Source organism: Aspergillus pseudodeflectus, assembly GCF_044049435.1.
Source record: "Aspergillus pseudodeflectus strain CBS 756.74 chromosome Unknown BJX68scaffold_4, whole genome shotgun sequence".
Taxonomy (NCBI): domain Eukaryota; kingdom Fungi; phylum Ascomycota; class Eurotiomycetes; order Eurotiales; family Aspergillaceae; genus Aspergillus; species Aspergillus pseudodeflectus.
In genome coordinates, this window is record NW_027263780.1 from 574,596 (window position 1) to 600,492 (window position 25,897).

At 51.2% G+C, this 25,897-nt stretch overlaps 9 protein-coding genes and 1 non-coding gene across 10 annotated transcripts; 5 read left to right on the forward strand and 5 right to left on the reverse strand.

Moving 5' to 3' along the window:
* The first annotated feature begins 17 nt into the window (after positions 1 to 17).
* Positions 18 to 312, forward strand: BJX68DRAFT_227334 (uncharacterized protein). Its single transcript, XM_071038649.1, has one exon. It carries the CDS (start codon positions 58 to 60, stop codon positions 253 to 255), a length of 198 nt encoding a protein of 65 aa, XP_070903800.1. The 5' UTR covers positions 18 to 57; the 3' UTR covers positions 256 to 312.
* Positions 313 to 881: 569 nt separating this feature from the next.
* Positions 882 to 2,875, reverse strand: phzA (putative serine/threonine protein phosphatase). The gene is made up of 3 exons (XM_071036506.1): positions 1,346 to 2,875; positions 1,129 to 1,281; positions 882 to 983 (listed from the first exon to the last, which is right to left on the reverse strand). The coding sequence occupies exons 1-3, from the start codon at positions 2,690 to 2,692 to the stop codon at positions 954 to 956; spliced, it is 1,530 nt and encodes a 509-aa protein (XP_070903801.1). The 5' UTR covers positions 2,693 to 2,875; the 3' UTR covers positions 882 to 953.
* A 1,315-nt stretch (positions 2,876 to 4,190) lies between these two features.
* BJX68DRAFT_142831 (uncharacterized protein) lies at positions 4,191 to 4,746 on the reverse strand. Its single transcript, XM_071036507.1, has 2 exons — positions 4,516 to 4,746; positions 4,191 to 4,462 (listed from the first exon to the last, which is right to left on the reverse strand). The coding sequence occupies exons 1-2, from the start codon at positions 4,640 to 4,642 to the stop codon at positions 4,227 to 4,229; spliced, it is 363 nt and encodes a 120-aa protein (XP_070903802.1). The 5' UTR covers positions 4,643 to 4,746; the 3' UTR covers positions 4,191 to 4,226.
* Positions 4,747 to 6,283: 1,537 nt separating this feature from the next.
* BJX68DRAFT_262368 (uncharacterized protein) lies at positions 6,284 to 6,909 on the reverse strand (the record flags this gene model as incomplete). Its single annotated transcript, XM_071044420.1, has 2 exons — positions 6,284 to 6,681; positions 6,750 to 6,909. The coding sequence occupies 2 exons, from the start codon at positions 6,907 to 6,909 to the stop codon at positions 6,284 to 6,286; spliced, it is 558 nt and encodes a 185-aa protein (XP_070903803.1).
* A 495-nt stretch (positions 6,910 to 7,404) lies between these two features.
* Positions 7,405 to 7,495, forward strand: BJX68DRAFT_t19. The gene has a single exon. It is a non-coding gene; the product is annotated as a tRNA-Arg (tRNA).
* On the forward strand, positions 7,415 to 9,084 carry BJX68DRAFT_227361 (protein MEMO1). Its single transcript, XM_071038650.1, has 3 exons — positions 7,415 to 7,828; positions 7,887 to 7,955; positions 8,020 to 9,084. Exons 1-3 carry the CDS (start codon positions 7,674 to 7,676, stop codon positions 8,885 to 8,887), a joined length of 1,092 nt encoding a protein of 363 aa, XP_070903804.1. The 5' UTR covers positions 7,415 to 7,673; the 3' UTR covers positions 8,888 to 9,084.
* Positions 9,085 to 11,556: 2,472 nt separating this feature from the next.
* On the forward strand, positions 11,557 to 13,179 carry BJX68DRAFT_252665 (glycoside hydrolase family 71 protein; the record flags this gene model as incomplete). The annotated part of the gene is made up of 4 exons (XM_071042600.1): positions 11,557 to 11,682; positions 11,733 to 12,261; positions 12,308 to 12,533; positions 12,585 to 13,179. The coding sequence occupies 4 exons, from the start codon at positions 11,557 to 11,559 to the stop codon at positions 13,177 to 13,179; spliced, it is 1,476 nt and encodes a 491-aa protein (XP_070903805.1).
* A 946-nt stretch (positions 13,180 to 14,125) lies between these two features.
* Positions 14,126 to 15,358, forward strand: BJX68DRAFT_142934 (uncharacterized protein). Its single transcript, XM_071036509.1, has 3 exons — positions 14,126 to 14,285; positions 14,366 to 14,723; positions 14,771 to 15,358. The coding sequence occupies exons 1-3, from the start codon at positions 14,225 to 14,227 to the stop codon at positions 15,228 to 15,230; spliced, it is 879 nt and encodes a 292-aa protein (XP_070903806.1). The 5' UTR covers positions 14,126 to 14,224; the 3' UTR covers positions 15,231 to 15,358.
* Positions 15,359 to 16,905: 1,547 nt separating this feature from the next.
* Positions 16,906 to 18,806, reverse strand: png1 (peptide-N4-(N-acetyl-beta-glucosaminyl)asparagine amidase). The gene is made up of 3 exons (XM_071036508.1): positions 18,116 to 18,806; positions 17,654 to 18,054; positions 16,906 to 17,594 (listed from the first exon to the last, which is right to left on the reverse strand). The coding sequence occupies exons 1-3, from the start codon at positions 18,634 to 18,636 to the stop codon at positions 17,191 to 17,193; spliced, it is 1,326 nt and encodes a 441-aa protein (XP_070903807.1). The 5' UTR covers positions 18,637 to 18,806; the 3' UTR covers positions 16,906 to 17,190.
* A 3,749-nt stretch (positions 18,807 to 22,555) lies between these two features.
* BJX68DRAFT_143115 (putative DNA excision repair protein (Rad26L)) lies at positions 22,556 to 25,871 on the reverse strand. Its single transcript, XM_071036510.1, has 2 exons — positions 25,696 to 25,871; positions 22,556 to 25,628 (listed from the first exon to the last, which is right to left on the reverse strand). The coding sequence occupies exons 1-2, from the start codon at positions 25,790 to 25,792 to the stop codon at positions 22,642 to 22,644; spliced, it is 3,084 nt and encodes a 1,027-aa protein (XP_070903808.1). The 5' UTR covers positions 25,793 to 25,871; the 3' UTR covers positions 22,556 to 22,641.
* Between the last annotated feature and the right edge of the window lie 26 nt (positions 25,872 to 25,897).

Consider the following 25,897-nt stretch of genomic DNA (forward strand, 5'->3'; position numbering starts at 1 on the left):
TAACGGCGGGCCTCTGAAGGAGGCCCCAGGACCAGTCTAGCCCGGATCAAAGAGCGGATGTGGTACGCGCGGAAAGCCCAGACATTGGAATTTAAGCTCGGGCTGGAAGCCAGCGAGGCAGTGTTACTTTTTGCCTATAAAACCTGTCCTTGGCGAGTGTCGATGGTTTACGGATTATACTTTCGTGAAAGGTACTGCAATAAGAATCAGGATATACAAGAAAGCGTGATCAGGGGAGATGGTCAGATATGTTAATCGTATCCTATGTCCTATCTAAAAGAAACAGCAACCGCGTACTCTTCATGAATCGAGTCGAGATGAGATTTCGAGAACAACTGTGCTGCAAACAACCAACCAGAATAAAACGCGCAATGTATATCATTAAGCATAAAGGCTCGACCACGGAGCGAGTAGAAGAGAGAAAGTAGAAAATGAGAAACAGCCACACGAACACAAACTTCCTGTCTTTCCTTTCTTATAATGAATAGAATATGCTCGCTTTTGGGCATCTCTGTCTCAAAAAGCTTGTCCGTATAAAGAAAGGAATTCGGTTCCCGCGGCCTTTATACCGTGGTATTGGGCTGTTACAGGGACACGAGGTATCTCATGAAACGGGTAAAGTAATGCTGAACCCCGCGGACATGCCATGTCCCGTATTCGGCAGACTGGGATTATATGAAGCGAGGTGGCTTCTGACTATACAGTCTATTCTGTCGCGTCACAATAGTGGATCGCAATGGCTGCTGCTCGTTGCACGCATGGTACTGAGAAGAAATTGGGGCGCGGTATTAGTGTCAATGTCAGGATAGCCCGGTCGGTCCAATCAACTGAGAAGACTGACTGCACCGATGATGGCATGGGACATTGATTGACCGCTACGTGCTGGGGTCCAGATCGCTTCGATGGTGACATACGGCGGATGCCGAATTCTTGGCATGCCATCACTTGGACGTCTAATAACTTTGGGCCGATACGACGGCGGGCTAAAGGAAGTTAGCAAAATTGCAAAAAGCAAAGTGAGTCTGAGAGGGAACATTGGAAAGAAGGCACAAGACTCTCGGCAGCGTCACACGAGAAGCGGTGCTTATTCTTGGCAGTGCGAAGAAGTGTAGGTGAGGAGCAACTTACAGGACTATTGAGAATGCTGTTCCGCTCTTTCCGACCCTTCTTAATATGGTTCTTGAGGGCGGCAGAATCCAGCGGTTTCAGTAACTCGAAGCTGCAAAGCAACTCGCCAGAGACTGACATGACCGCACCCCAGTTATCAAATTCGCCACAATACTAGGAATCACAATGGTTAGCATGATAGAACCAAAAGTGTGATAACAGTGGCATCCGAACTCACATTAGGAGCAGAGAACACGGTGACGAGAATTCGGTCCTGATAGAACTCATAACCGTCTTCAACAACCATGTGGGCACGACAGACTAAGTCAAAGTCGTGACGCTGCAGGAAGTTCATGATCACGTTTTTGTTGAAACAGTAGCTCACTCCACGCTCATTGGGCTCCCAATCTTCCTCCATATCGGCAGGATCACTCCAAAGCAGATCGTTCAGCAAGCCATAGTCCGGCACATCGGTCGGGCGGGCGATGTTGCGAATATCATCCATGTGAGAAAGACTCGGGGAGAGGCCACCATGAACACAAAAGATCTTCCCAGCTACTGTAGCCGCGATTGGAAGGCAGTTGAAGGTATCAACGAACGTCTTCCAAATCTTGATGTTGCAGCGCCGTTTGCATTCGTCATAGAATCCGTATACACGAGTCACATTTGCACACTCGTGGTTACCACGCAAGAGGAAGAAGTTCTCCGGAAACTTCAGCTTATAACAGAGCAGAAGAAGGATTGTCTCCAGACTTTGTTTACCGCGATCCACATAGTCACCCAAGAACAGATAGTTGGAGGTTGGAGGGAAACCGCACATCTCGAACATCCGAATGAGGTCTGTATATTGACCGTGAACATCGCCAACAATTTTAACAGGGGCTGACAGTTCCAAGAGAGCAGGTTGGCTCAAGAACAGCTCGCGTGCAGCAGTGCAAATAGCCACGATCTCCGCATTCTTCAAGCAAACGGTCTTTGTGACTTTGGCTGAGTAACCCGCATCGAGAAGACGAGTGATCATGTCGTCAAGGTCAATAGATTTTAGCGCTCCCATGCCCATCCCCGGAGAACCGGACGACTCGGAGTGGAGCGGTGTCTTCATAATGAAATCTAGGATCGGATTTGACTGATCTTCTCGCTTGATAAGGATCGATTCGCCGACTTTTTGCTGTGTACCTGCGGGCGGAGCGGCGGCTGGAGGAGCATCGGATACGTGGTCGACCTCGCCACTCTGTTTCATGGCGTTTACATCCTGGTGGCCTCGCTTTAGGCTGCTCGACATGGTGGGAGAAGGAGGTGGATCGGGAGCATCAGTTGGTGCCGCAGAATCCGCGGACGCAGGTCGACTCAAGTTGGTGGAGCTGCGCCGGCTCCCGACGGACTTGAGTGAGGCTGCATCGGACTTGTCATCGGCCTGGGCCAGCGCCGATGTTGAAGCACGAGGACTGTCGGTATTGCGGATCTTCGACCGGATAGACCCTCGGAAAGATCGAAGGGATTCCTTGGTATCTGATTTGGAAAACGAAGGATACGACTGCAGCGAATCCCCAGCGCCAGAATTGCCTTTGGAATGAGATTGACCCATGCTGCAAGGAGATATGTGTGCCAAGATCCGACCCTCACGCTCAGCGGATGCGTATAGGTTCGGGATCAGTGGCTATAAACCCTGTTGGCGTTTCGGAATGCCAGGAGGTCTTGGCCGCAAACCTGTCCACAGATATTGGCGGAAGTATATAAAGGGCAGAGGTTTCCCGCAAAGATACGTTGTTGCAGCCTACTCGAGATGTTATGGATATGAAATTCGACGAGAATAACCGCGGATACCCGGCGCTCGTGGAAAAGATGACTCGAGGAGGGCGAAGGAGGAAGGGACTCGAGGAAACCCGGGTCAGGTAGCGGGTTTGATGTTGGAAGAAATGGAAATGGACGAGGACGATGGTAGCATCACAGCTTACAAGCCACCGAAAGCTAGATCGCCGGAAGGGAAAGCTCCGATTTGCCGATAAACCACTCCTTCAGATGAAGCGGTTAGCAACGAGGCTGTGACAGTGGAGAAAGAGACAAAAGTGGGTGAGGGATTTGAGAGCTGAGAAAGCTCAAATTGGGGATTGCGGAGCGGGTGATGGGGAGAAGTCGATGAGAGAGGAGCCGTGGAAGGATGCGTCATTATGTGGAGGGCCGGAAAGGCTAGTAGGGAAGGGAGGGGCAGACGTACCTGATAAGCCAGGGAAGGAGGAAACGACAGACGTTGATAATGTGAACAAAAGCTGGAGGGGAAAGCAAAAGCACGAAGGCGTACAGCGATGAGAGAGTTGAAAGAGACGAGGCGTTGGAGCCTTAGTTTCAGACAGTTCGCCTCCAAGGCCGGAACTTGGAACCTGCACAGCGAATGTGATGGTCTCGATTCCTGCAAAGCCACTGGACGGATGTGGATGTGGCTGCCCTCGGATTAACTGTCGGCCCGACTGAGCTGTGCTAATGATGGATGCCTGGAGATCTTGTTTGGACGCTCGGGGCCAGGAGTACGTCGTTCAGAGTACATGTAAGTTAAATAGCAATAATAACGTCGATGTGATGGAGCTGCAGGCCAGAAAGCAGATCAATTAGACTTGGGGGGAGTTGTCGATCAATACCGTCATCATTCCTAAGAGCATGAATTACAGGAGCTAGCTAGGCTTTATAAGTTCTCCGGAACCGGCCCCCATCTCGACTTTGTATTTGCTTGTTCCCATCTATATTATTCGGCACGCCTCTTAAAGAGCCTTTCTAAGCTTATGATTGAAGTGTTCAAATCAACCAAGCCGGTACCTCACCGCAATGGGCGTCAAGCACAGACGTTCAGTCATCGTCTTCTCATCTTTCCCCTCACCTGGTCTTGGCTTCGGCTGTGTGGGCCTCCTCATAGGCCCTCCGTCGCAGAACTCCGTACGTCTAGATCCCACAACTGCGAGGGAATCAAGACCCGCCGCTGACAGAAGATATACTGGTGGTCAGCTTCTGATGAGCTCCGAAGATACCCGACTTCGTATGGCCACTCACAGTGGCTGAGGTTGCACAAACGATCATAATTCCCCGTGTTGAGTTTGCTTTTTTCCGCTCATTTGCTATTTTGGTCCTTATCAGGCGTCGGGCTCTGGCCATTGCTCATTGAGAGGTCCAGAGCGGAGGATAACGGGGATACTGGCAAGGTAATGGAAACGCACACCCATCTGGCTGCTCCCTGGCTCTTCTCCTCCAAAAACTGCAGGAACACCGCCAGTCCATCCTGGCACAGTCAGAATCATGGTGGATGCTGCCAAGCCGCAATTGTTGCGCCAAGAAAACGCAGATTTATCTGTTTCGTCATATTTCCTCCCTAACCACGTTGCAGTTAGTCTCACTGCTCGCATCTAGATCTTGGCACCTCACCGAAGGTGGACCAACAACCAGACAAGAGACGTCGAAATATCCAGTCAGGATAAGCTTGAGCCTCCTTTTGCAGGGGGGTACCTGCAAGAGTTGGTAGCGAGAGCCCGCTTGCCCACTCTCTGCGCATGCTTGCGCCTTGAGGCAGCTCCCCAATCAACAACAGCAGTCAATATCACAATTCTCCCACGTGAACGTTGCATATCACATCTGTAAGCAAAGGCGACCCTGAAAAAGAGGTGGTGGAAAAAGCAAAGAAAGGGGCAGTATGAGAAGTTCTTGATGATTAGAGTTCGCCACGGAAGTAAATCGTCAACGGAAGCTGAATAGCGCCACCGTCACGATGTCTGGACTGACTCCCGCACGCGACTTTGTTGCGGGGTCTCCTCCAACTCGATTCTCGTGATGTGTTGACCCGGCACCACCACAAGACCAATAAATCGACTGGTCATATTTAATTTTAGGTTCTGCGTCTCTTCCAAGCTCTCAGTTGTCAAGTGCAGGGCTGCATCTCGAATGGCCGTCTTTGTTGGATAACGATATTCGAATGTGTTGGCGAGAATGACATTCCGAGCCTGGGGAACGATGGACGAATCAGTCAACATAGTTCTCAGCCCTGAAGCCTATTTCTTTGCACCTCCATGCAGAGCAATGACACTTTAACTCGAGACTTGACTTACCGCATCCGTGCACTTGAAGACGCCCACGAAAATGCGAGTGTCTGTTGCGTGCACGCGTAGTGTTTGGCCGATCAACGATTCCAAATATTGAACAGCCTGGTTGTCATCCATCCTTCTCTTCCAATCGATGCGTGAGCTTGATGGGTATCACGATCGAGCGCCTCGGGCTTAGTGAGCTAATGCCAGGCAAGGGACAGGAATAGGAGATTGAATTGTTCTGCGCTGGCTGGCTTGCCAGGTGTCGTTCGTTATCTGCAGAGAGACAAAGCTGAATCCCGATAGCCAGGGTTCTGCTCTAATGTCGTTGGTGGGATCGCGGTTGATTGCCAGGTTTGTTGATCGTGCGAATTGGATGTTGCTGCTTTGGAAGCTGTGTCGGGATTTTGATGTTGACTGGTCGCCTAGTTAATCAGGCAGAAAGCTCCCGTAAGCTGCATAAATCCCCGCATGATGCCATTATTCATAAACCTACTCCGGAATGAGAAACTGAACGGCACAACGTCGAGCCCGCAAGCGATACAGTACTTGGGGGCGGCAGCTTGGTCGGTCTTCCACCTATGTATTCGGCATTTTACTTTGAAATATTCAGAGTAACCCCGAGTCTCTCTTGCTCAAAGCTGTGTTTATCAAAACTCTCATTGCTCAAGCATCGTCCTCCTGCTGAGACAGTTGATCAGGCACACTACTTCAACTGACCATCATGTTCATTTCATTTCTGATCGCTACAGGGCCTACCACGGGGACTCTCGATGACCTTCTTGTTCAAAGGGGTTCAGACAATCCCAAAGCCATTTGGACGCTCGACATGCACAAGAATATCGGCTGGAGACCGTAGGCACGCGATCATGATAGTCCCTGCGCCGCAGGAATATTAACTCTAAATGGAAACGCTATGAAACAAGCAACCAAGCCGCAGAACAGGGTTCAGTGCGACATCATGATCGCCTGCAATCATGGACTTATCAAAACGCTCGTGAGGAAAATCAAGGCAAAAAGCAAAGAATGGGGTCCAAAACCATGGGACCAGGGTATAAAAGTAAGTATAACAACAAGCGAATTGCTTTGGTCCTGGCTGTCTTGAAGCCAATGCATCACATCCATCCCGGGGTTCCAGCCCATTGCCCGGGGTGCTCGGCTGATTCGCCATTGCCCGAGAGAATATCCATGTTCACACTATAGTCAGCCGTTTGAGAAGCCGGTGACACCGTACCGCTAAGTCTCGTTGTGGACGGTGAGCCAACCATCATGTCGCGGCCTTGCAGTGTGTTGGGAATATCTCGTGAGGGACCGCTGGCGGATTGACTTATCGGTGTGGAAGGGCAGCGAGGATAGGATGGTTGCACAGGGCGAAAGAATTGAAGTAGGGATTGTTGACGAGAGTCGATGGCAGTCGGCAATTCCGGTTCTATGTCCTCGTTTTGATCTGCAGGGGGCGTGGGCGTCTGCTGCACCCGCTGCTGCGCTGTGTACAGCCAGCGCAGAGTATTCTCTGTTTCCTGTCAGCAATTTTGCGCTATTTACGAAGACTGGACGCCTTCGATGCCAGGGCAATCCTACCATATACCGTCTGTTCGTCGGGGCGATCATTTCTTACACGCTTCCGTGTCCGGCAATGAAGATGTTTTGGACTGTCATCCATGAACCGTCGGTCGATGCCGGTCTGGGTCGGCTGAGGCGATGCGATGGTCGGGAATGAAGCTTTGCGCTTGAGCGACATGGTGGATCAATTAAGTGAATTAGGTGTTTGCGCGGTAGAGTATTTTCAGAGAGAGGTAAATGTAATATAACAAGCAATGATCCAAGAGGGGGTTTTGAGGTAGATAAGCAAGCCTCTCAGTGTGGTTGGAGGGCGAATTTGGTCTACGCGTGAAGAGCAATCCCCACGCGTGTCAGGCGTTGCAGTACACAAAAAATGTGCGCTATTCCGCATCCGGCTTAATTGGCCAGTCCTGGAGGCCTCGACATTGGAAATTGGATGAATTGCTCGATAACTAATCTTGGCCTGTATCGCCTTAAGAGATACGAAATTATTTCAAAATGGGATTTAGTGTTGGTAGACTCATGTGGATATGTATCTTACCTTTCCAAAAACCCTTTGTAGGCGACGCTCGAGGCAGTTTGCTTTCGTCAGTACAGTATAAATATTTGTCTACAGTAAATGCACACAATTTTGGTTAAGGCTGGGTAGATCAATGTGCTCAATATTAGCTGAGGCCGGGTGGCCTAATGGTAAGGCGTCAGATTTCGGCGAGGTAAATCCTCTCAGTCTCTGAAAACTGCGGGTTCGAGTCCCGTCTCGGTCGTTCTATGAACTTTTTTTTGAACTAGTTAGATCCTTCTTCTCTTTCCCCATACCCCCTCATGACGTTCCTCGACTTATCTTCCCCGCTTCTCACCCCTCATTGAACAACAACCATCAACACCATCCATCGCCTGTCCCTCGATAAGATTGTCAAGCAGCTGTCAGAGAGCAACGGAAGAATGGCTTACAGAGCAGCATCCCACTCTGGTTCATGGTATTCGGACGATCGCGGCGCCCTTACACACCAGCTCGATCAATGGCTAGCTCAGGTCCCTGATGCCATTGAAGGGGTGGGCTCACTGCCTGTCCCTGGCGCACGAATTATCATTGCTCCGTATGTACTGGACGTAGCTCTATTTATTGTTCGCTTAGCTACTGACTTGGATCTCTAGCCATGCAGGATATAGGTACTCTGGAGCTTGTGCCGCCTATGCCTACAAGGCCCTGGACCTATCAAAGGCGTAAGTGCTGCCGGTCTTGCTTGTCTTGAAAATATTTCAACAGCTCACCCATGATTCTCTATAGGAACCGTATATTCGTTCTCGGACCGTCGCACCACCATTATTTCACGAGCCTTGCCCTGCCGCGACTGAAGGGCTACTATACGCCGCTGTCTGATGATCCCCTCCCGCTCGATACCGACCTTATCTCCAAACTCCGGTCTAGCTCCGCTGTTAAGCCAAACGGATCAACTGTCAACTTCGATGACATGACTCGATCTATGGATGAAGACGAACACAGCATTGAGCTTCACCTCCCGTATATCCACCGTCTGCTGCAACTCCAGCATCCAGACAAACCGACGGCAGAGTACCCCCCGCTAGTACCCATCTTGGTGGGAAACACGTCTACAACGACCGAAAGTGCATTCGGTGCTTTGCTGGCGCCATACTTGGAAGACCCGACAAATGCATTTGTCATTAGCTCCGACTTTTGTCATTGGGGTCTGCGCTTCCGCTATACATATTACCTTCCCGAAGCGCCTAAACCCGGGCCAAGGCTGCCGTTATCATCGGATGCCCTACCACAACCAGGTGACAGCGATATAGACGCCAAGATCGAGTCCGCCATTGCAGGTCATCATCTGCAGCGGCGAGACCGCATACATAGCCAGCAGCCAACAATCCACGAGAGCATCTCAACGTTTGACATCGCTACCATGGCGGCGATAGCTACTGGAAAGACTTCGAGCTTTGCCGAGTCCCTTGAGACGACGGGAAATACAGTGTGCGGCCGTCATCCTATTGGCGTTATCATGGCCGCCATCGAGAAAACCGGTAAGCAAGAAGGAGGGACAGGCAAATTCCACTTCGCTCGGTACGAGCGCAGCGCGGACATCACGGACGTGTCTGATAGTTCGGTGAGCTACGTCTCTGCATTTGCCGTGCTGTAGTACAAGGTCATTGGCATTTCCGTACCGCATAAATGACTGCTGGTCACCCATATTACGGAAACAACTTTCCGGGTTCAACCAAGTTGGATGCTGTGTTCATCGAATAATCTATACATCTACTGAATCAAATTGACTATCTACTTCAGGGTATCTTTCAAATTGCTCTGTTCTTCCAGAACCCATGATCTTCACCATCGCCTTTCTCCATCCAATTCCTCTTAGAGTCTCTAATTAATTTCTCCCATTCATGATAATTCCACTAACTTCGAGTCTACTCTATTGTCTTCCCTGCTGTCGCCCCTGCACCTCAATTCTCGGGAGCTCAGCCACATCCAACGAAGCCGTCCAAACGGACTTGGTCGACGAAACCGTTTTAGCTTTTTGCATGCAGTCTCATTTCCTGCCCCATGGTGTTATCACTAACGTGCCCATAAATAGCTAGGACCGACTCCAGTCTCGACAAAGAAACTTCCTCGTGTGCTTGTCAAGACGAAGTCAACAGTCCCAAAGCCGACCAGGGACTACGCTCTTGGCTCCATATTTCAGCATATCCCATCCTCTTGAGTCTTGTGTCTGGGGCTGAGAGCGCTGTTGATGGTGCCAGAGGGGGATGCAAGGTAGCCGCTACTATATTTGGACATAGTCACAACATGCAATGATAATATTGTCAGAAGCTTTTACGGCCAGAGTTGATAATGGCAGATAGGCTAAAGACTCGGAACTCGGCTCCGGGGATAAAGGCCAACGGAGCCGATGAGAAGAATGAGCAATAGCCATAAGAGTCTTTGATGGGTACAAGTATTCGACAACAGCTTGCCTAAATCATCCTCCTGCAGACCTCGCAAACCGTAGCACTTACAAGAAGCTCCTCAACCAACCGCAGTTGCCATCCGTTTACACACGCCACTCCGGTTAGAGAAGGCTGCCGAAGGATGACTCTGAAGCGAGATCGACTTAAGCTCCATCCCTTACTCACGGGGTTCGAAGCGAATAGCTTTAGAAAGAAAAGGGAAAAAAACGCCTCAAATGCAAGCCAATGATTAGCAGAAGTTGGGTCAAGGATTCGCCTGTCTCATCACATGGTCACTTATGGGAGCCTAGTATGCCGGCTTGTCGTTACACAATGCTATGCTGAAGAATCAACGGCGCGGCGGCGGAGTTGGTGGAACACAGTGCTTAGACTCTAAGACCAGTGAAGGCGGTCTTCGCCATATTTGATGCAACCTGCATACGAGTACAGCTAACAGCACCTTTTCACTTTGTGGATAGCGGCATTAAGAATTAAACAGGCGAATCCGAGTCCTTCAGCGAAGCTGGAAATTGACCACGTACATGTGCAAGTCGTACACAACATCGAAGGATCTTCAGCCTACACGTCTTGGCTCTCTAGACGCTGAGAGGGCGAGCAATTTTCCGGGAGTCTGGTGATCTGGCGCGTGGCTGCGGTGTGTGCGATTGAGTTAATGCATGTCTGTCTCTGTATGGATCGTGAAAGAGTTGAAGGAAAGGCTCGTGAGTAACTAGGTAGCTAGTTGTTTTTACAATTGCAATCGGCGGAGACGGACGCTTATACGATATGATGTTGTGCGCCGTGTTCGTAGGTAGAGTTGCATCGGCCGGTTGGGCCTCGTTGAAATTGATGGAAGAATTTTCATTGAGAGGCTCAGATTCGTATGGAGGTGTCCAGTGTACGTTATGTAGAGTGTATTATAATCGACGATGAAGCGTCTATCCCCGGGGTATAGGACTGAGGATAACGCTACTGGAGTATGGGGTAGGAGTATGGGGAAGTGCGGAGACATCTACGCTCAACTCTCACAACTCCATAAACCAGACGACCATGGATGCGACTCCCTAAAAAGCACCATTCTACCAATGAACCCGAAACCGAATCATACCACCCAATATGAGACTCGATTCTCATTCCCCAAAGTCTGCCTCCGCATGCATACCCCGGATTCCTGTACGGAGTACGCTGAGGTCATCCATAGCCCACCAAACAGCAAGGGCAACAATCCTACGTTGTAGCTCCACCATCCCCGAACACAAATGCAGATCACTTACAATAGAGTATGTGTAATCCAATCGCTTTTTTACTCGCTGATGGAGAGCGTCGATCTCATATGACTCCGTCGCTTGACTGGCGACGTTGGACGGACGCGGAGAGCCTCTCCTCCCTTTGGGGGATGGATCGACACTTTTCCCGGTTGCGGGGACTGTAGGGCAACCGGGACGAGAATTTCGGCGGTGCTCGCGTTTTTCTGCGGGAGTTCTTTCGTGTCTTGTGATGAAGGTGTGAGAATGCTATGAGATAATTGTTTGATGTTGTGATGGTCATGGTGGGTGGTGGCTCTAAGGGGAAGGGGATGGATGGATATATAAGGGGCAGAGGTTGGGGTAATGGAGGAAAAAACCAGAGCCTTTTGAGTCGAGTCAATAGAGCCAAAAGGTAAGAAGATAGCTTCCCATCTTCTGCTTCACTACTGCAAGTGCCAATTGAAGACTCGTTGCTGACGTTTCGTGACTTGGGGGCCAGCATTCCTTCATAGAGTTATACCTACCTCTCCCACTTGGTCGTCCCTTCTTGAGTCTCTTTAACACTGCATCGGTACCCAGCCTGCTTGCCCATGTCACTTTTTTGTACTTTCGTTGACCGACAGTCCCAGACCATGCATTTGAAATCACTCCTTCTGGCCCTTGTGGCAGGCACCGGAGCATTTCCAACAAAAGACCACAAAAAGGTGGCTCGAGCCAACGAAACGAGCAGGGATAGACTGGTGTTTTGTCATTTCATGGTGCGTTGAAGATAAGAGTTCAGTCTTGCTGCAGGATGCTAATGTTGTAGATTGGCATATCGAGCAACCGCCAGAGCTCTGCCGACTACGACGATGACATGATCCGGGCGAAGGAATTGGGGATTGATGCGTTCGCTTTGAACATTGGCGTCGATCCGTACACCGATACCCAGCTGCAATACGCCTATAAGTCTGCTGCAGATAACGATATGAAAGTATTCATCTCGTTTGATTTCAACTGGTATCATGTTGATCAAGCAGCTGCTGTGGGCCAGAAGATTGCGCAATACGCTGGCGAATCCGCGCAACTTATTGTCGATGGCAAAGTCTTTGTCTCCTCCTTTGCAGGAGATGGGATCGACGTAGCAAAAATTGAGTCCAGCGCTGGTACTGACATCTTTTGGGCGCCCAATTACCACCCCGGTCAGGGTAACTTTGACGATGTCGATAGCGCGCTGAACTGGATGGCCTGGGATAACGATGGCAACAACAAGGCGCCCAAGCCGCAGGCGAACGTGACAGTTGCTGGTGGCGATCAAGCTTATATTGATGCATTGGGTGACAAACCCTACCTTGCTCGTAAGTCAAACTTTTATTTCGGCGGACCGTGGCTGATTGAAGATAGCTGCGTCGGGTTGGTTCTTCACTCATTTCGGCGGTGAGGTTCCGTACAGCAAGAACTGGGTGTTCCCTGGTGACTTGCTCTGGTACAATCGCTGGAGAGAAATCTTGGAGCTTGGTCCCCGATTTGTAGAAATTGTCACCTGGAATGACTATGGTGAGTCGCACTATATCGGGCCTCTGTCTTCACCACATACCGACGATGGAGCATCCAAGTGGGTGATGGATATGTGAGTCCTCTCTGGAACGACACAGCTGCTTGCGAGGCTGATGTATAGCAGGCCACACGGTGGTTGGCTCGAGATGTCACGGCCATTCATCGCCGCCTATAAGGCCGGCGAGACATCACCCGACCAGCATATCGGCGACGAGAAACTGATTTACTGGTACCGACCTACGCCGAGAGACGTTGAGTGTGACTCAACCGACACCACGATGGGAGGGAGCCCAGATAACTCGACTGGAAACTTCTTCCGTGGTCGCCCTGACGGATGGGAAACTATGCAGGACGAAGTCTTCGTAGTTTCCCTCCTCACTTCACCCGGTACGATCCAGGTTACTTCCGGCAGCGTGGAACAAAGTTTCGAGGCACCCGCAGGAGCTAGCGCATTTGCCGTTGAGATGGGTGTCGGACAACAGAAATTTTCGCTTGTCCGTGACGGCCGGACAGTCATGTCGGAGACGAGCCTGAAAGACATTGCGGAAGAATGCATTTGCGGCCTCTACAACTTCAATGCGTACGTCGGAGTTGTGCCGGCGGAAGAGACTATCGACCAACTGGATTCGATTGGCCTCGCAATGTTGACGCAAGGATTGAACGCTCCCTGCCCGACCAACACCTTGGGAGCAAGTGCTTCTCGTGCTACTACTGCCTAGATAGCACATTGCGGGGATTTTCCTGTTTCGTGAGAGCTGCCGGAAAGTTCAGATCAGATCCCGGATGAATTCGTTCGCTAACCCGTGTTTTTCGTGACCAATTATGCCGATGTAAGGCCGTCGTGATGTTGTCGCTTGTTGACGGTGCCCCATTCATGTACATTCGTTTGAATATTGTTTTGTTGTTCACATTGCTACCTTCTAGTCAGAACTCTCCGCCAAGTGTACATAGTGAGAAGAATCTATCCCAACCCGTTTCCTTCTTTTAGCGAGAGATACGTACACTCACCTGTGAGGCTGTGTTAGCCTGGATTGTTATCAGTGTCGGGACGGGACGGGACGACCCCCTGTCTCCGACTTCGGCCGGTACGTCAGCAAACGCTGGAGCAGAAGAAGACGCAATAGCGGTCCTATAAAAAGGGGATTGATGGTGGAACTAAGTGCCCCGGAGGAATCGTCCGCTGCCAGAAGAGGAATGGGGAACGGGATGGAGCGAGGAGGATTGAGCCGGGGGGAGGAGTAGCGCTGAGTGTTGGTGAAGTCGGGGTTGAACCGGCGGTGTTTTGGCTCAGGGAGATCTTATCCTTATCTCTTCCCATGCTTTAAAAGACAATCAGTTGCCCGGCTCCTTTTGATATACCCTCACCGACTCTTCTGGCTGATACTTTTGCTTCAGTATGAGCGCTTTATCACAGTTCTCCTCTCCCAACCCCCTTGTAACTTCCGATCTTGCGCTGCAAGCCTCTCCGGATATATACCATCGGAATCTCGCAGGATAAAGGTCACAGCGCACGCTATATACCCCGATTCCCCCTCCTCCACAGCCACGTCTCCCCAGCTCATGCATCTTGCGTGATCACGAACGTTTGGTCCCCAAACAGTCGGTCTGAGATTCTGGATACACATTACTCCCTTCGTCCACCCTCAATCGCAGCCCGAAGACAACAAAATGATATGTTAACGACGTTCCTGCCGATCCCATACCTCTGCTATTCCTGACCTCTCCACATCGCGAACATCTCCAACTTCCGATCGTATCGCCGTCATGGCCCGGATTAAACAGGGTGTATTCTCCTGGGAGGATGTCTTGGCTCATCGGTACCAAAGTCTGTCTCCTTTCGCCTCCTCCTCGTTATCCCAGCCGCAAGGAAGTCGGTGGATGGCATACTAACCAAACTCCGACAAGACAACAAGCCGTTAGCCCTCCCGCGTCCTCGCCGACAGAGCGCACTCTCCGGTCGAAGCCAGTCGCAGCCCAAACAGCCAGACTCGAAACTGAACTGGGATGTTCAGCTCCAGAGCTCGCTTCTCACGAAGCTCTCGCCGGAGTTGCGGGTGATGATATGGGAACAGGTCCTGGGTGGTATGCGCATACATATCATTCAGAGGTCTGATAGACGGATGGGCCATGTGGTTTGCTCGCTTACGGATGCTTGCGATATATGCCGCGGCGGGCTGCCTCCGTCTGGCTGCAGCAGTAAGGCAGGAGGAGACTCCCGCGCAATGAGCCATCTCCTCGCTTTGCCGAAGGCGTGCAAACAGATGTCAGTTCCCCCGTTTCGTCTTAACAAGGTATGACTAACAAGCTCAGCTACTCCGAATCAATCCACCTCCTATACACGCTCACCACATTCGAATTCAGTAACACCTGGTCTCTCACATACCTCCGCCCCACAATTCCCACAGACCTCTGGGACGCCATCCGCCGAGTCGAACTCAGCTGGGCCTTCCCCGGCCACTGGCTTCCCAGCAAAGACCCCGTGAAGTCGGTCTACTTCTCCGCCGGCCGCCAACAGTGGATCGAGACGTGCTGCGCTGTAACGTGCATGAAGGGTCTGCAGTCCTTCACCCTGCAGCTCAGCAGCAGCTGGTTCTGTGAGCCCGTGGAGAAACTCCCCGTGTTTCTAGAGCCGCTGCGGGAGTTGCATCTGCGACAGAGGTGGGAGCTGCATTTACCGCGGCAGCCCTATTATGTCAAGGAGATTCGGAACATTGACGGGGATTTGCGCAAGAGGGGAATTGATTGTTTGGTTCAGACTGCTGGGAAGTAGAAAGGACAGCAATCAAGCTTGTCTATATAGGGTTCAGGGAGAGCCAGTGCTAAGCAAAGCATTTACGAACATGTTACGAAATCTCGGCAATTTTCCGATTAGCGATTGGTTGGCTATACATTCTTGCAATGAATTGAGAGCGCTTCGCATCATGCTCACCATCTGGATGTAGAGCGACCATCCATGAAATCAGATCATCGACCTCGTCGCTATAGTTATACAGCGAAGACCCGTGGCAGGCCAAATCTCGGCCCCGATGAAGCTCCTCCCCGCCACCGAATTAAAGTCCCACTCTAGGGTCCCCATCCATGATCCATCGCGAGCCCCAGTCCGTCCAGGCTCCAGCCCCAAGCCCCCAGCCCAGGGGTTACGAAGCAGAAACAAGCACTGCGAACAAAATCTTCCAAGCGAGACGCAGATCGCGGAACCAGTACCGCCAATCTCAATTAATTATTGTACTTGTTTGTCTCCAATAATCCTCCCCAGCCATTGTTACTCTGAGTTGAGAGGGGAAAAACAAGGAGGATCAACCCCCCTTATCCAGAGCCCAGCCCTGTCGATCCCATCCCGGTACGCGAAATAACCGAACATCCGTGCACAGCGCACGACTACTAGTCTCATAAGGCACAAAACTTGGACATGCTCTAACCTTTGCTGGAATTAATCGCGAGTCGCAACTTGGCTGGACCAGTCCACGACCGGCGGCAGCCGCCAGCGCAGTGCACTGTGCAGTGTGACCAGTCCCGTACAGCGTACGGTAGTAACCGCTATTTATAGCCACGAGGTTAGGTTAGGCCCGGTAGGGGTAACCTTCCAGGTAAGTTGAGTTTGTGGGGAAGTGTTGGTTGAACTTTATTATAGGACAAGTATCAGCATCTTGTTTCTTATCTCCCTTTTACATTTCTGGAGATTTTGATGGAGGCTGATTTCTGGTTATTTATTCGAAGGACAGTTCCGCCTGAAGATTCAAAAACACGGGTGCCTGATTCCGAGCGGCCGCTGAACTTTGAAGAGGGGAGGAGGGTCGCAGAGTGAGACACTTGTGCACGAGGGCCGCGCATCATAATTTAACGTGATTCAGGCACCAGGGTTGGAATCAGGGTCTTGCGAGGTCTAGTGGCTCCACTTGACAGGCTTTTGTTTCGACTGACAATGAAGACTTTTGAGGCGACTAGTGAGTGGCCTTATGTATTTTATGTCGTACAGAAGGGTCTTGTTTGGCAGAAAGAAATATCCCAGGCAAAGGCCTGATGAGATGGTATTTCGAATACGGTGCCCCAAAGTTCCCTTGGGTATAGAACAAATATAAAACATTGAGCCGCCGAAGCAGATTATAAGGAAGAGAAGGAAATGTAGAATGATGAATCAACGCTGAGCGCCCAAATCCCATGCCGAATCCCAACCATGATATGACCGATTATTGCATTAGTGCAAGTATTTCGTACGCCATGTAAGCATGAGTTTGAAAGTGTTGTGTAAAATCTCTCGGAGAAGAAAAGAAAAAGAAAAGTCAGAGACTGAATAAGGGTAAGACCAATGGTATCGTCACATAAGAGAAAAGTATAGAGACCGTCAAAAGAAGTGAGAAACGTTGGCGAGACCTCGGTTCCATCGTGCCGGCTATGGCGCGAACAAGAAAGTTCCGGGTCTTGCCTTGGATGGTGCATCATGCTGCTGGCCGTTCCATAGAGTATGGAGTTGCTGTTTCAAGCGGCAATTGCAAGAAGGCTTCGGTGTTCATGTAGAGCATCCGATGATGAGCGTAGGCCAGCCGTAAGCGTGTTCATCGAGTATCGTCCATCTCGTTTTCAGCCAGATTTTTCAATCAGTTGAATGAGGTTTCGGTTAACAAGGCTCGGATCAGGTTGACAACGGGATCATGTCGCCAACCTCGGCAATGACACGATCCCGATCCTGGGTGAAATAAGGGTTTGCAAAATATCAGTTATGGTAGGCGTTGTTATCGGCCCTGAGATCCATCGGGCCCGGAATGGCCAGATCTCTGCAGGTTGTTGGCCCACGCCGCTGGGGAATCCGCAGCTTGCGGTCTCTTTTGTTCGTCTGATCGAGTAGAGGGAGGGTTGAGCATCAGGTTGTTCAGTTCGGCAGCGAGAGAGCAGACGGTATACATGCGCATCTCTCGTTCTTCCCTGTCATCTTCTTTCAACAGGCGTTTGTGGTCGTCCTTGCCGAGGTTGTCGCGACGCATTTTTCGGATTTCTTGAATCACCCATACGAGAACCTCCTCCGAAACGCGCGACCGTGGTGCACCATGTTTGGCAGGATTCCGGACATATCGGCGGGTGACATCTGTAGCTCCCTCGATAGAAAAGGCAATGCAGTAAGACATCTTGCGACCCCATCCTGTGGAAAAGTTAGTCAAAGTGTTTTGAGAGCCAGTGATGATGGTGCATGTAACGAACCTTCAGCATAGAGGCGAGGTTGATCCCATGCTTCTTCGCACGCGTCAACATGAACCCACCGCTTCTGGTGTTCGGAATAAACCTCAGTCCACACATAATCTTCAGAGTTCCAGACCCAACGCACACGACCGCCCAGGGCGCGGCAGAACATGCTAAAGCAATTGGCCCATTCTCCTACGCGGCCCCGTCGGGTTTGTAGCAATTGCCAGACGTCTGAGTACCGTGGAAACCGTTCGTATGCGCCGCATGACGGCTGTGAGCATCTGTACAATTCGACTCGAGTGGCTCCGCGGGCTGCCTCGTCTGGCGTGGGAGGGGTCCTATCCTGAGCGATCGTGGGCATGCAGCATCGTGAACAAGGAGGGTTGTTAACCCATTGGAAAAACGACCGTTTAAACCACCTGAAGCGCATGATTGAGTTAATTCCAGTGCTCAAAACTCAATGAGTCGTGTCCGACTAACCTTAAAAGCGCCCGGATGACGCAGTCCTGATAACCCCATTCTGGCCGCTTCTTCAGGCTCCGCGCCTGTGCTTGAAATATTTGACTCTCCTCATCAGCTTCGGAATATAACCTGTCCAGCGGAATCACAGAGAGAGCGTCATCGAGAAGGCCGGGGTTCTCGTATTTTGTCGGCGTTACGGAGAGGACGTGGAGGAGATTTCGGAATCTGACGGCGTTTGGGTCTTGTGGGGGGTGTGGGACAATGGGGAGACCTCGTAGCGAAGGTGATGGCGAAGGCGGTCGCGATTGTGTGGTTGATGATGGGGGTGATGGTGGTGCTTGCGAGGGATGGGGCGGTTGCGACCGCAGGGGCGCCGGCGACGGAGATTGTGTGCGAGCGCGAGAGCGGGAGAGTCCATGAAGGCGATCGAATCTCTTATTGCGCAACAAATGTTCAAAGGAACGCGTGAGCTCGGCCGCATCGAAAGCATCTGTGGTTGGCGCCCGGCGGCTGTGGTGGTGATGCCGTCCATCCGCCATGGTGCTAGGCTAGGGGTCAAGGAGACCAGTGGCAGGGTATCCGAAGCTGAATATCCAGATTGAGTCGAGGATTCGTTCCGTCGCCGTCGTCCACTGTTAGAATATGTGAAAACGAGAGCGTGGAATCGACAGTGAGCGATTGGGAGAGTTGGCAGGGAGGATTTGGTGTGTTGAATGGAATCAGGGACGAGTGGAGCGAGACTTGAGGATACTCGGTCACACAGCCCAGCCAGGCGGTCACCACACTTGGCATTAATCAGCGTCCGTACGGTAAAACGGGCTGCTGGAATAATTACCGCTAGCGAGGCACCTGCCAAAAATAACTAAGATCACAGAAACAGATGTCACAGTCGGCAAGGACGCTATCTGAAGGGGATCCTTGTGGCAGAGGCGATGGCAACACCGTTATAGACGCAAACTTGATGGCGGCCGTCAGAAGAAAGAAGAGAGAGAAAGAGCCGGAGCAGAAAGAAGAAGAAGAGCTTGGGAAGAGAGGGAGAAGAGGTGTAATTTTTCTGCTTTTTTCCACGCCAGCAATGAGGGCGAAGCGTCGTCAGCCTGGGGTCTCCTCCCCCAATCAGAGCCCCGCGCCACAGTCGCGGCGACCGCAAGCCGCGTGTGTCTGCCCCGAATGGGTTTCGCTCCTGGGCCAAGATCCCTCCCTCTCTCTTCATACACTGCGCGTTTCTCAGATCTTCGCCGATGAACCACGGGATCTCGCAATATCAGTGCTGTTGTCATCAGCGAAGGTTTCATTTCGCTGCAACGTGCAACCCTTGTTCAATTGCGGCTCCTGGCAGTGCGTTCCTGAGTCCTGTCAAGAGGCACTTACGAGGCTACGGAGAATTAGCTGTCTTCGCGTCCCCACCCAAATATGCTATGCGATATCAGCCCCGTCTGGGTAGCTTCTTCAACCACCGTCGATGTAGGGCAGCTGCCTCTCCACATGCTGATGTACGTGTTGATGCATCCTCAGAATTTTTGCGTGACTCAAGAAGCCTGAAGGGTGCTGACATTCGGATTTTCTCAACGCGACGCAAGCTTTCCAGTCCTAGCCTACGATGTACGTACCTGCACTGTCATGTTCGGCCGAAGAAAATAATGATGTTGGCTTGACCAGAAGCCTGTTCTCCGCGTAATGTAACTGATCTTGGGCTCTTGGAATCAGCCTGTCTTACGCGGCTCTGATCAACAGGATGAAAATGAATCATGATTCACCTAATGGACCCCAACAGTTTACCTCCATATTCCTTGGAACGGGGGGTATGGTTCGGGAGAGTCGGAGACATGTGGCGGAAGCGCGCGAAATCTCCCAGTACAGTAATAAACTTCCTGTCTGTGGAGATTTGCTTTTTCTTTCCTGGCCCCAAGATGACGAATCCCAGTCGGCTCAGTTGAGATGCCCGCCAGGAAGGCTCTCTCGGATTCTCTCCCGAGATATTTCCAGCACTACTGGTGGCCCTCAGTGGATATACTAATCATGGTGTTGAGTCTTGACAGGAGCTCTGCGCTCAGGACAGGAAATCCCTACGAATATGGCCAGCGAAGCAGGTACGTACATATGCAAACCTCCACAGACGAGAAGGATGCTCGAGAATGTCAGGTGGCTGATGAGGATGATCATGGCGATCGAACCTTTCTTTGGGATCGAAACGTAGGCCTCACCATGAAATGTATCCGAGCTATCAAGCAAGTCAACAGCCAATTCCAGCGTGTTTGACTCTCTGGGAACTTTGAATTGTGAAAGCCCTGGTGAGTGGCCTCAGGAGGACACGCGGCACCTGCAAACATATCAATGCATATCTCCACCCTGGCAGCCAAAATTTATTCCTATCTCACGAGGTATGCAAGTGTCAATTGAGAGATGCGCAGCATAAGAGTCCGTGTGCCGATGTAAAGCTTCGTACTCGATACGGAGATCGAATTGCCACAGGCTCTTGGTCCCTTCATGATTATTCATTACCTCAACGTGATGTGAGGAAGATCTCAGCGCGCTGCGTGTTTCTGTCTGGAATTTGGTGGCCAGGAATGATGTGGCGGAGACGCGCAAGCGTCCGTCTTGGCATTGAACAAGATCTGGCTAGAGCTGTCTCTGGGGCCCACTGCACTAGTCTCCTTGCGGCTGATCGGCGCCGCGTCACGGGAACTCGACTTGGACCCTTTTCACGCTTCATCCCTGCTGCTGGCCAGACCGCGATCCATCGCAGGGCCCGCGCTTTCTTACCATGCCGTTCAAGAGTCAACCCTTGGAACAACTTCCCTTTTGCCTTTTAGAGGACAATACTTGAACCTTTCCTTCGGTTGCTTTGTTATCGGCCATCAAGCGGTCGAAACATGAAGCTGGTTGAGGTCTTAACGTCACCTTGATGGTAGAGACAAGTACAGACTATCTAATACTCTAACAGACTGCCAGTGACGTGGACATCTCGGAGTCAGCCACAGCTGATTGGCGCCGTTACCGACCGGTACGAGCTAAGAATCAGCATTCAAGTCTGTCAGCCAAAAAAAAAGAAGACTTGCAAGATGACCAGAAATAAGGGCAGTCCCTGCACTTCTGCAACGCAAGCCAAGGCCGGGCCTAGTTCATTCTTCACGCCTTCGACCAACATCTAGACCCCAATCCCGGGGTTCACCGACCAAGACAACACGGCATGACAGATGTCAGAATTGCTGTCGCTTGCATCATCGAAATCCAGGGACTCGGGTCTTGGTTCTGCAACTCGACAGCCCTGTCTCGGGGGTAAAATCATAGTACGGAGTACTGCACGGTACTCTCGACTAGGGAGCACTTTTTGAAACCCCCGCGGTTTGTCCCCGTGCCGTGTCGAACGGCCTAGGGTCTGGAATCGCTGCAGCCCAGGCATGTCTGTACTCTGCACCTCGTCTTCCGAGGCTATTCCCGTTATCGTTACCTCGGGTGCTGTGCCTTGCGCCTCTATGGCGCGGGCGAGTGCAATGTATGTGTTACAATAATGCCACGGGCACGAAGGACGCACAGTGTCCTTCGTCCTTGCGATCCCACCTTGCCATTTGCGGTTCGTCACGAAGCCAGAACGAGCTGTGGCAGAAACCAGTCGTCTGTCTCCCTAACTCGATTGCCCTCGACCCTTCAATTGTCTACGTCACTGTTTCGATCCGGTGCCGTAGCCATAGTACAGTGCGGCTCATTCGGATCTTTTGAGCAGCGAAATTCGCGGTGCATTGACCTCAATTCGATCCGAAGGGGTCATGAGGACCCTTTCTTGCAACAGTGTTCTCCTGGCCGAATTCTTAACAGCAACGGTGCGCGATGGTCCAACCGTGTTCGCCATGATGACATATGCTCGATACGATTACTTGATGCACCTCGAGTCGGCATACATCTCTCCTGGTTTTACTATTAAGCAAGTGTATTCTGGGCTACCCTAGCACTACAGACGGTAAGCCGGAAAGAGATCAAGTAGACAATGATTGCCAACCGCCAGCCAAGCGACCTTATTTGTGGCGGATTCAATTTCCTAGTTCAAGCATCGTTAGTCTAAAGGAAGGAAAGGATTCCACTGTGTTTCCTCTTAAACTACATGTCATGCCACACTAGCTTGCCCTTTCACGCATGGTACATATCCGTCATGAATTAGCAATCGAGGCAACATTCTTGACAGCGGAAGAGTCATGCGTGATGATAAGCTGGTCGCGAGACCCGCTCGTACGCACTTGACCTCTCTATTTGCATGTGCTGGTGCTGACGAGGACAGGGCAATAATATTGACCAGGTGACGCGTGCACCCACCTGTGCAGAGTCGCATGGTGGAGTCTCCATGGCCGCGTTCCACGTAGAAAAACCACCAGGTCATTAGTAAAAAATAGCCTGGTAGGCGAGTAGCGACTCGAGGCTGCGCCTTTAAATGGTGGGGTGAGGTTCGGCTCTCACTACTTTCTAGTGTAGTTGGAGAGAGTCCTTGGAATATGTATCCGGCTAGCTTGTATATGTTCGTATCGACTTACTGAGCCGAACCGGAAGATGGATCATGTCGCTTCATCTTTGATAGGCTCCTCGCCCTTGATAGTCTGCTCGTCCTTAACTTCCGTCTTTACAGAATCCCCTAGCAGAATCTGTCGTCGTTCCCTATACCAACGCTCCAAGCAAGCCCGCCTCTGCGCTTGAGTCATTCCCTCTACAACGAGAGCAAACTCCGTCGCATTTGGGAAGCCGAAGCGCTTTGCCATACTGCAGAACTGCCGTCTCATCACGCCTTCAGGTGGGTGGTATTTGAACTGAACGGGGCGGCCGTCTTTCTGAAAGAAGGCGGGGGAGGAAGCGCTGACGCGTTCATTCTGTGAGCCCGCAAAAACTTGCATGTTGGCCATGTCATCATCCGCTAGTTGCGCGCGCCGGCTGAGCTGTTCTTCGACCTTGGAGGAGCCGATGACTTCGTTGTTTAGATGGGTGTATTCGACGCCCGCGCCGGCGAGGATGGCTTGGATGGGGTCGTGCTTGCTTGGTGTTGATGGGGATTCCTCGTCCTCGCCTCGGATTTTAGCGGCAAGCTGGCTCATGACTTCATCATCCGAGAACTGCGCTTTGACTTTAGGGCCGTCTTCGGGGTCGAGTTCGGTCTCATCGAATTCGACGTTCATAACTTGCACTCCAGCCTTGCTTTCGGCGACGTTGGTCTTGTTGACAATCTCGCGGAGGACGATGCTGTTGTTTTGGTACTCGAAGATGTTGGCCAGGCCAAAGATTTCGCCTTTCTTATCCTTTTTCTCTTGGACACCCTTAAAGTACCGTCGCTCAGAACTGGCGTTGTATCCTATGTTGGCCTGCTGTTGTTTGTAAATTTGCCGGGCGTAGACGATCTCTTCAACGGTACCGGCAGAGATAAGTCGGAAAACCTCCACGTCTCGCGTCTGTCCGATACGATAAGCACGGTCCTGAGCTTGGAGGTCGTATGAAGGGTTCCAGTTTGGATCGACGATAACGACCTTGTTCGCGGAAGTGATGTTAAGTCCAACTCCACCGGATCGCGTGGAGATCAGAAAGACAAACTGCCGAGTGTCTGAATTGAATTCGTCGACAACGGTGGTGCGGTCCTCGTAGTTCATTGAACCGTCCAAGTAGCTAACATTATAGCTCGTGTTCTTAAAGAGCATTTCCAGCATCTTTAGAAGTCGGACACTATGGGAAAAGACAAGGACTTTGTCCCCGTTTGCATGCCACCACCTCAATAGCCTTTTGAGAACCTTCCATTTACCGCAGAACTCAGGATTTGCATAGTTGATAAGCGAATCCCTTGACCGATATAAAGACTCCCACTGGTCGGGCACCGCAATCTCTAGCATTTCCTTGTCCTTTTCCTGTTTCTCACGGCTATCAATCCCCTGCGGAATTAGAATAGCAAGGTGATTGCTTAGCTTTTGCAGGATCTGAATGGCTGGAAATACATAGTTCTGCCATCGCATGCCCGAAGGCAGATACTGCCGACAGCACCAACCGGCCTTCTTTCCGGAAGCACAGTCGCAGGGTTCAGAGGCCGTTTTGATGTAGGTAATGATGTCACTATCCAACAGATTCTCATACGCTTCTGCTTGAGTTTCAGTGAGGGGGCAGAACACCACGCGGTCAACCTTTTTCGGGAGCTGGTCTGCGATCAACGTCTTCATGCGGCGGAGAAAAAACTGTGGTAGGAGATTTTGCACCAGCTTTTTGGCGGTCACACGCGCTTTTCTCAGTTCCTGCACAGTGGCATCATGCGACTGTCCCATCTTCAACGGGTCAGAGATGGTTCTTTTCCACGTGGTCACAGGGCCCAACCGTCCAGGGTTGGTCCAATTCAGCAGCGTCCAGAGCTCCTCATAATTGTTTTGAATAGCGGTACCAGTCAAGCCGATTCGACAGAGCGCATTGATTTCATTCATGGCTTTGGTAGTTTCAGAACTTCTCTCCTTGATGGCATGGCATTCATCGGCAATGACACAATCCCACTCAACCATGTTCACAGAACCCTTGTTGTTTAGATATGTGGTGTACGTGGTGATCATAATTTCGACACGTCCAGACCTCGCAGCGTGGAGGACAAGATCCTTGTTGCCTCCATGGTAGGCGTCCACATGCCACCAGCCCCAGCGGGAAAGCTCCGACTTCCAGTTGTTGATGAGGGTGCCGGGGCAGACAATGAGTGTTCGCGGATACCACTCGTTGTTATCAAGCCGCCGCATTTTTCTCATGCGTTTCTCGTCACGTTCATCTCCCGTCTTCCCGTAGGCCGCGGTGAGAAATGCTATTACCTGTACAGTCTTCCCCAGTCCCATATCGTCGCCGAGGATCCCTCCTTTCTGATACACAAAAAGCTCATGCAAGAATGCAGTGCCCTCGACCTGATAGGGACGAAGCCACTGTGCGATGGGGGCGGGTATAAGTCCCAAAGAGCAGGGAAGCGTGATATCCTTGTATTCATTGCATGGCGTGATGTCCCTAAATTTCGGCTTCTCTTGCAGAAATTCCAGATTCTCATCATCGGAAAAGTCAATATGGTCGTAGTCTGGAGGCAGTTTGAGACCAGCGTCCTTATAACGCTCCCTTCGTCTGTTAAACCGAAGCCGGCGCTTTTGAAGATATTCGGGAAGAGTATATTCCATCAGTTCATCTTCAGAAGGTATCTCATTTCCATATTCTTGCCATGGTCTCGAGTTCTTCGCTTTGGTCTCCTTCTTGGGTACCCGACCGACGATAGCATCCGCGGCTGCGACTTTAGGCGGCTTGACTTTGCGCGCACCGATCGAGCTTCGTTTTCGCTTCCGAGATTTGCGATTTTTGAATTGCTCGTAGACAGCCTGTCCATCATTAAAAAGATCATCATCGCTGACAGATCCATCTGTTGTTTCTTCGTCGAGTGGAACTTTCTCATTTGGTGGAGAGGGTTGTTTGACGTATGTTGATCTAGGGATTGAGCGTATGGGCTCTGGCGAAGTTCTCTCGGACTTCGGGTTACGATATTCGGATTTGACGGAGGAATCTGGAAGATTATCGAAATGTTAGCTTGACTCGAAAGCCTCAGAGTACGAATAAACTGAAAAGCGCACCAGTGGTTCTTATCGGACGCGTCCGGTCAAGATCATCGTCGTCAGAAGAGCCCACCGTGATCGCGTCCGAGAGCTCCAAGTCTGGGCCCGGGGCCATTTTAGAGTCATTGACTGCTCATCGAAGAGTGAGTTAGTCGATGGTGGGATGGGGAAGATAAAGTGCAGGTGATGGGCTCTGATGCGGAGAACGCGATAAGTGATA